The 8116-nt window shown below is 50.1% G+C and overlaps 1 protein-coding gene across 1 annotated transcript in view; it reads right to left on the minus strand.

Annotated features, from left to right (window-relative positions):
- Positions 1 to 8116, minus strand: part of Jakmip3 (Janus kinase and microtubule interacting protein 3) — a 160233-nt gene that overhangs the window by 37209 nt on the left and 114908 nt on the right. The window contains exon 3 of the mRNA XM_004625564.2: positions 4144 to 4641. Within this exon, the coding sequence (XP_004625621.1) occupies positions 4144 to 4641 (498 nt within the window). The remainder of the gene's footprint in view (positions 1 to 4143; positions 4642 to 8116) is intronic.

Here is an 8116-nt window from a genome sequence, read left to right on the forward strand (position 1 = left end):
CAGCTCCCCCAGCCTACCCTCTACCCTGGGAAGGAGGACTTTGGGAGGAATCAATCTCTTCTTTATAGTCATCTTTTTATGAGGTTTTAATTACTGCTGTATGTTAGTATTCCACAATAACTAGCTGCCTAGACAACTGGGGAGGAAGGAATGATATAAATCACAGATTTTTATGAGAAAGAGGAAATTGCATTTTGCTAGTAATGCTTCAGTTTTATGGAATTTTTAATAGCAGTCTGAGCCTGCATTTTAGCAAATGTATTAAGTGTGTAGTAACTATGTGCAAAGCAAAGACCTCTCAGCTTTGATAATAATGCTGTGCACATGTGCAGCTGCCCCTAGGGACCGCAGCATGACACAGCTCTGCCTCAGTATGTTGCAGGCGAAAAGCTCCAGGAAGATGGGGATGGGACATGGTTATCCCTACCTGAGCCTGTGGAGGACATCATGGTAAACGAATCCACACCTTTGGGTGTCAAGGGCCTGCTCCTTCCACTTCACTCTGATGCTCATGAAAATTTGGTCAAGAAAACCACCAGCAACTTAGCTTTTCTGGGAAGCTGTGTAGGAGGCACACAGGAGAGGGATGATCTCCAGGGACCTCTGTAAAAGTGGGGGGTTTTGGCAGAATTGATGGAGTCTAAAAATGAGGTTTTTCAGGGTTTTCCTGGGAGCTTCTGCTTGGGGGTTGTTTCCAGATGTTCCTACCTGAGATATTCTGATACATGGAGTGGAGAGGCAGCTCTGACCAGTCAGACCCCATACTGTGGCCTTCTGGGCAGGAGTGGTAGTTACTGAAACAGGGTAACCTGGCCTCTCCAACAGGGATATTGAGGCTGCAGAAGCTAGCAGGCATGGGAGTCCACAGTGACCATGTCCGCACTGTGCTCTCCTCTCCTACTTCCTCTTCTCTTGGCTTCTCTCTGAGGCTGTGAGCCATACCAAGTCTCTCCTCTAAGCAACACTCAGAATCAGGGACAATCAAGACCCCAACAATGCTATGGTTTAGATCTAAAATGCCCCTGTACAAATCTTCATATGTTTGGACAATGTCTAAGTCATCAGTTGATAGTTGACTTAGCTGACTTACCATTAGGAGTTGGGGCCTGGTTGGAGGTGGGCCACTGGGGTGTGACCTAGAAAGCCATATCACTATTCCAAGCCTCTTGTTTCTTTCTCTCCTTCCTGGCTGCCATGGCTGAACGCCTTTCTTCCACGTTGCCCTATTGCCATCTTTTGTCTGCCCTGGAGCCCACTGCCTCTATACTGAAAACATGAGCCAAAGGAAACCTCTCCTCCTTAAATTGTAGTTGTCGTAATTTTGTCCAGGAGACAAGAAAGTAACTAAGACAGGCTTTGGTACAAGAGAAGTGGAGTTCTTGCTGTGACTCTACCTGACCATGCAGCTCAGAAGTGTTTGAAATAGGTTCACAGGAGGAGTATGGGAAGGTTTGGAGATGCCTGCTAGAGAAGCCCTAAAATACTGTAGCCCAAGCTTGGTGGGAGATTCTGATTGGAACTTAGAGAACCAGAATAGAAACGGAAAGAGTGAAAGCAAAGTTCAGGAGGTTCCAGTTAGGAACAAAGACTCTATTGGTAGTTGGACTAGAGGCCATGGGTGTTAGACCTGGATGGAAAAGTTGTCTTCATTTTTGCCCAGGATCTGAGGTTTTGTGGGAGACTGACATTAACAGAAGTACGTTAACTAACCTATTAGAGGAAATTTCAAGGCAGCCTAAAATTTAGGCTTTGGCATGGCTACTTTCAGCCAGATTTACAATAAGAATCAGGAGCAAAAAGCCCATTTAAAAAGTATTTTCAGTTTTCCCACAAGCAAGTGCCTGAAAAGTTGGGACAAAAGAGGACATGACTGATAATATTACAATTAAAAATAAGCCAAGTGATTTGTATTAGGATAATAGGAAAGATGGCTTGAGGGTCTCTCAGGAACCAGCAAGACCCTCCGCCCTTGACATGCTCAACTGTGCAAAACCATAAAGCTTTCTGTTATGGTTTTCATCTAGATGTCCCCCCAAAGCCTCATGTCATAAGGGGTTTTTTGGAGGTGGCTGAATCTAGAGTGTGTTACTGAGTCCTGACTTACTGCTGGGATTAAGGGTAACTCCTACAAACTGAGAGCTAAACAAACCTTTCCTCCTTTAACTTTGGGTGTTGGGTATTTTGTCTCAGCAATGAGAAAAGTAACTAAGACACTTTCATTTGAGAAAAGCGCCTCTGAACTTGTTTAAAAAGGGCCACTTAGGGAATTGGTTCCCTAAGATTCATTCCATAGTGTTCAACCATCCAAGCACTTAGAGACCTCTGCAGCCATGGTCCAAGAGGGCCTGGCCACTGATCCAGCCAGCTAACCTTGACATTATCCATGTGGTACTTGTCTTATAGGCCTTTCTAATCCAAAAGTTGTAGGGCCATAAATGCTTCCATTCAGCATCAGAAGAAGGCCTTGAAGGCCAGGCAGTGTGGCTCTGAGAGGACTGTGAATGAAGCTATGATGATGATGCCAAAAGTGCAATAGAGACCCCAGAAAGTTGAAGATGTCAGGAATGTGGCATGTCTGCTGAGTCAAGCTGCATATGATAAGCAAAGTCACCCCAGGAGAGAGGCCACATGGGTTCCAATTGGCAATACCATGAGGATGAGGCACTTCTGTCATGGACACAGTGCCAAGAAATTACAGAGTTTCTCTGGGTCTAAGGAGAGGACCCTGCAATTTCTGGGGGTGTGGGCAGGGAAATGGGGCACACAAAAGATCCAAAGGAGAATGCTAACTAACCAACTTCACTAGTGTCTCTAGCAAGTTAGAAGACAAGGCAGAAATGTTTTCAAATTCCTCATAGAAAATGTTTTCCTACTTAAAATTCCACACTCTGTTAAAATATCAAATGCCAGATTACAATAAGGACAGTTCATATATATAAGTTCTTATAAATTTCAATGGGTTACAATCCTCTCTGCTTTCCCGGAAGTTGCTAGAGAACATGCTCTGGCAAAACAATTCAGCACTGGGAAGGACATGGGAGGGCGTGACCTTGAAAACAGGACAGGGGTCTTCAGGCAATGACAAGGTGTTGGGACATGGGTAGCTTGCTGGAAAAAAGCTCAGGTGGAGAGCTTGTGATTAAGAAGGCCAGCTTCCTATGTTTAAAACACTAAATCTAACACAAATAAAAGTATTGTATGGAATTAGACAGTGAGTGTCCTTCCTAGGAAGGACAGACAAGCTGAGCAATGTCCCATGGGGAGTTCCCCTAATTCTTCCACGCAGGATCTTGGGAGAGCTCCTGGGGCTGTTAAGGGCAAAGCCAGTATGTGGCTCAGGAGTGGTTGATAAGTCCTGAGGGGCAGGAACACCCTGGAAAGGGACAGAAGGCCCCTCCCATCAGTAGGTGGGGGCCCCATGCATCCACTATGGCTAAGGGTTGTTTATTTCTCGACTCCCAGTCTCTCCTTTCTGGCCATGGCAGAAGACTACTGCAGCCCTCCTGGGAAGGGGGAACACAGGAATGTCCTGCCCTAAGTGCCCCAGCTGGGAGGATTGCTGTATTCTTTTGGAGGTGCCTCAGTGCCTAGCGGCTCTGAGTCCCGATGAAGAACAGGGTGAGGATGAAGGACACATGTCACCAAGGTGAAGCTCCACTTTGGGCACATTACTAAGCAAATGCACACTCCAAGGGGGGAGGAGTTGGCGTAATCGGCTCCCACAACATCTGGGAAACATCAGGGCAGTCTCAGGGTCTTGTCCTCTTAGCCCTGGCTCTCTGGATCCAAAGCTTCCAACGACTCTGAGAACTCACTAGCTGAGATGGGATTCCCACCGCTCACATACTAAGCCCTGTTCAGTGTGAAGTCTGACCTCACACTGAGAGGGGGAAGCCTTTCCTAGCCCCTCTGTTTGAACTGAGGAGCCTTCAATTTCTTGTTTTACCTGAGGGGGAAGTAGACAGCACCGCTGGTACCGGTGGAGGGGCAGGTGGGAGGTTCTGCCTGCCCTGCGAGGCCAAGATCTCCCACGTTCTTAATAGTCTCAGGTCTCTGACCTACTCAGACCCTACAAGGAGGGTGCGAGGGGCCGACTGGTGACCGGAGCCACATGCACTGCCCACCCAGCTGCGTGCCACGTACCAGCCTGCGGATCTCCCGCTCACACTCCTTCTTGATGCGGCTGATCTCCTCCTGGTGCAAGTGGTACACGCTCCGGATTTCCGCAGCCTTGATCTTGTCTGCCTGGATCACCATCGTCAGCGCCTCCTCTACCTGCTTCTTGGCCCCCTTGAGCTCGGTGATCTCTTGCTGCATTTTGACTTTCTCCACCTCGAATCCCTTCTTGGCCTCCTCCTTGGCCTCACACAGGAGCACCGTCTTGACCTTGTCGGGCGCGCCGTCGCGCATGGTGTTGAGCAGCGCCTGCAGCCGCTGGTTCTCGTTATCCTTGATCTTGATGACCCTCAGGAGCTCAGCCTCGTGCTGCCGCAGCAGCGCCTCGCGCACAGCCTGCAGCTCCTTCATTTTCTCCTCGTGCAGCTTGGTCTTGAGCTCTGTGACCAGGACCGCGTGCTTGCGCTGCTCGTGTTCGCGCGCCTGCCTCAGCTCCTGGCTCTTCTCCCGCTCCACTCTGCTGACCTGGAAAACAACAGAGTCAGCAGTCACCAGAGCCCCGAGTGCCTGGATCTGCGCGCATTCCAACGAATGTGGAGGACGCGTTGTTTGCAAACCTAGGAGCAAGCATCCATTCTGGAATGTGCCTTAAAATGTCAATTAAATCCCAAATCAAACCTATGTGGTCGAGAGTGTGGAGGTGCTCGTAGGCTGCACTCTGCAAAGCTGGACACTGCAACAGGACCGCCAGGTCGTGGATATGCTCAGCTTGTGGAAGTCTGCTCTGGGCTGTCTAGGAACAGCCAGGAGGAGCCCCAGGAGGCCCGAGGGGGCTTTTACACAGACCCAGTCCTATGAGAAGCAGTGTGAGGTCGCTGACGGGGTAAGCACGTGTGCGGGGATCTTCAAGACAGTTCAGCCTACGCCCACCAACCCCTGCTGCCTCACCCAAAAGTGGGCATGATGCACTTTGTACTTCTGTGATGCTCTTGGCAAATGGGGCAACATCGTAGCAGCCACGCCGTCTCTCTGGATGATGCCTAATCTCTAGGTCTGGGGAACACTAAGGCTGTGGCCTGGAGGTTTCCTTTCATTCAGATGCTTAAACCCCTGGCTAAGCAGTGTTACAGCCTCTAATCTGCAGACCTCAGGTGCTCTGGATGAAAGAAAGGCTGACACCCAGCTCCGTAGCTCTGTGGCTAGAGTCACAAGAGCACCCCGCAGAGAGTCTGCTCTCCCTGCCTCACCCCTCCGAGGTCCCCATGCTGCGGGGTAGGGAAGCTCACTCAGCTCCACGGGGTCAGGTCCACAGTTGTCACCTATCTCTGGGAAACACTGGAACATGGCATTGACCTCGCTCATGAGACTCACAGGTACAGCCTTGCCTGAATGCTCCCACCTCAAGGGCTGCTTGCTCCGGCTTCCACGTCTCTTAGTTTTGGAAGGAACCTTGGCCTTTTCCCTTTTGCCTGTTCTGAGGTTCCAGGTCTACCTACGCTGCTGATCCCTAAGTCACCTCTGGTTGAGCCCCTCTTTGGATCACCAACGGCCAGTCGACCTGGTGATGGGACCATGCCCCATGGTCCTTGAAGTCAGATCCCAGGCCAGCTTCATTCCTGGAGGCTGCCCTTCACTCTCTGGTCCTCTTAGGCTCAGCCAGTAGCTGGGCCAGCAACACCCAGAAGGAGTATAGCTGCCCCTCGCACTCACTGCCAGGCCCAAGAGGGCCGTCTATGCCCAGCCTCTGAGAAGAGGAGGGGGTAGCCCTCTCTCAAGACTGGGTTGATGTCAGCTTCCCATGCTGCCTTGCTCCCAGTACTGCTGCTCCCCAGCCCCATTCATGAGGTGTGCATGGCATCCTGCCTCCCATAGGTAGTACCAGTGTGAACTTTTACCAGACACTCATGGGGAGCCGCCTGCCTTCTGCCAGGACCCTGAGAAACAGCAGCCTCTTATACCAGGATTCTTACACATAACCTGCACAGGCAGAGCTCCTCAGGCCTGCCCACCTCCATGGTCTTCCATTCCTTTGGGTGGTACCTTGCGGGAGCCACTGTTCTGAGCTCCATCTTCCCTCACCCTCCAAACCCCCAAACATCAGCAAGCCTGCCAGCTCCACGTCCAAGAAGCCACTTGCTGCCTGCCCCAGGGCCACGTGATCTCCTAGCCCACCTCCCTGCTCCACTATCTTAGTGTGCCCCCAAGGCATAGGACCTCATGCCACTTGAACTGATCCCTGATCCAAAGAGAGAATGGAGTGAGCTTCAGGCCTTTGCTCGAAGTCCTCTCTTGGCCAAGGACTTTCACATCTGGCATTCTGCACCCTGCCCCCAGGAAGGACACAAACTCTGGTTCACAAACCCTGGTCCCAGCATCTCTCAGCCTCCTCGGTACCCCTTCCCACCCAGCCCATCTTCTTCTGTTCCTACAGCTGGTGCTGTCCTGCAAAACTTGGCTTGGGCCTCTATGCTTTCCTGGTGTTACCTCCTCTGCTGCCCAGCCCTGAACCCCACTCCTCAAACTGCTATTCCTTACAACTACCATGGCACACACAGCCCAACACTTCACTTTCTGCACAGCAATGATCATTCTGTATTAGTCAGCTTTTCACTACTATAACAGATACCAAGATAAATCAACTTATAAGAGAAAAGATTTATCTTGGCTTGCCATTTTAAATTATTTATTTATTTATTTTTGTTCCAGGGATCCATCCCAGGACCTTGTGCTTGTGAGGCAAGCCCTTATTCCACTGAGCTATCTCCCTGGCCCTCGGCTCACCACTTTGGAGGTCCCACACTGTGATTAGTTGGCCTCACAGGACCATGGCAGTATCATGAAGGAGCAAAGCCCTTCATTTCAAGGCTGGGACTTGAAGGAGAAATAAAGGGAGGGACTGAGGCCTCATGGCTTATTTCTAATGCCCCCAGCGAGGGGAAGACCTCTCACTAGGCCCTGTCTCTTAGTTTCCACACCTTCTCAATAGGGCCATGGCCAGGAACTAAGGGGTGTTCGGGGGACATTTAAGACCCGACCAATAGCGTATGTCCTGAATGTGCCTTACTTATCTCCGTGATTCTTCCATCTCCCTCTTCAACCAGAGGCAAGCTTCCTGAGGGCAGTGGGCGTAGCACATCAACCTGATGTGGTGCTGCATCCTCCTCAGAACAGGCAGGTGACACTGACTCACACTCCTATTGTCCAACCCTGAGACCCCACCATAGGAGTCTCCTGAGGACCCCATAATGCCTGGAGATTTCCACCCAGATGTCTCTCTCTGTCTCTCTGTCTCTGTGTATCTCTCTGAGTCTCTCTCTTTCTCTGTCACCCCCTTGTGAAATTTCTAGGACACCCCTGACCATCCCTAACTATACACTGCATGTAGTGGCCACAACTATTTGAATTTCTGCCTGAGTAAAAGCTTATTCAGAAATCATAGAACAGATATTAATTCCCTTTCTATTTAATGTAAATCTTCTCTTTTGCCCAGGATATACAGGTTCTGGAGATGGAAAAGGAAAGATTTTTATGCTGTTTGTGGACTGTTTGCAGGGTGGTGATTAGTGAGTGAGTCCTGTTCTCCTTAGGTGGATCACTTCAGGAAGATTCTAGAACATTCTGCGTACAGGGAAAGGTGGTGGCAGCGGGGTCTACTGGCTTCTCCTCTGGTGGATCCTAGTGCTGGCTGTGTGGTGACAAAACTTGTGGCAGTACCTTTGGGCTTAGGGTCTGGCTCACCTTTCCTCTTAGCAGACAAAAACTTCAGTTTGTGAAAGCTTCTTGAATGGAAATTAGAAAAGAAACATGCTATAGCACATGAAGTAGACAGTTATAGAAGCGGAGAGAAAGGGTAAGCAGAGCAGTTAAGGTTAGATGGGGTAAAATCCTGCCTTCGGGTCATTTAGAGAGCTAATGGAGCCCATGCTTGCTTGCCTCAGGACTACAAGGCTCTGCCATGGACAAAGGTCTCAGCTTGAGCCAGTATCAGACACACATGAAG

Source organism: Octodon degus, unplaced genomic scaffold (genome assembly GCF_000260255.1).
Source record: "Octodon degus isolate 3935 unplaced genomic scaffold, OctDeg1.0 scaffold00010, whole genome shotgun sequence".
Classification (NCBI taxonomy): Eukaryota; Metazoa; Chordata; class Mammalia; order Rodentia; family Octodontidae; genus Octodon; species Octodon degus.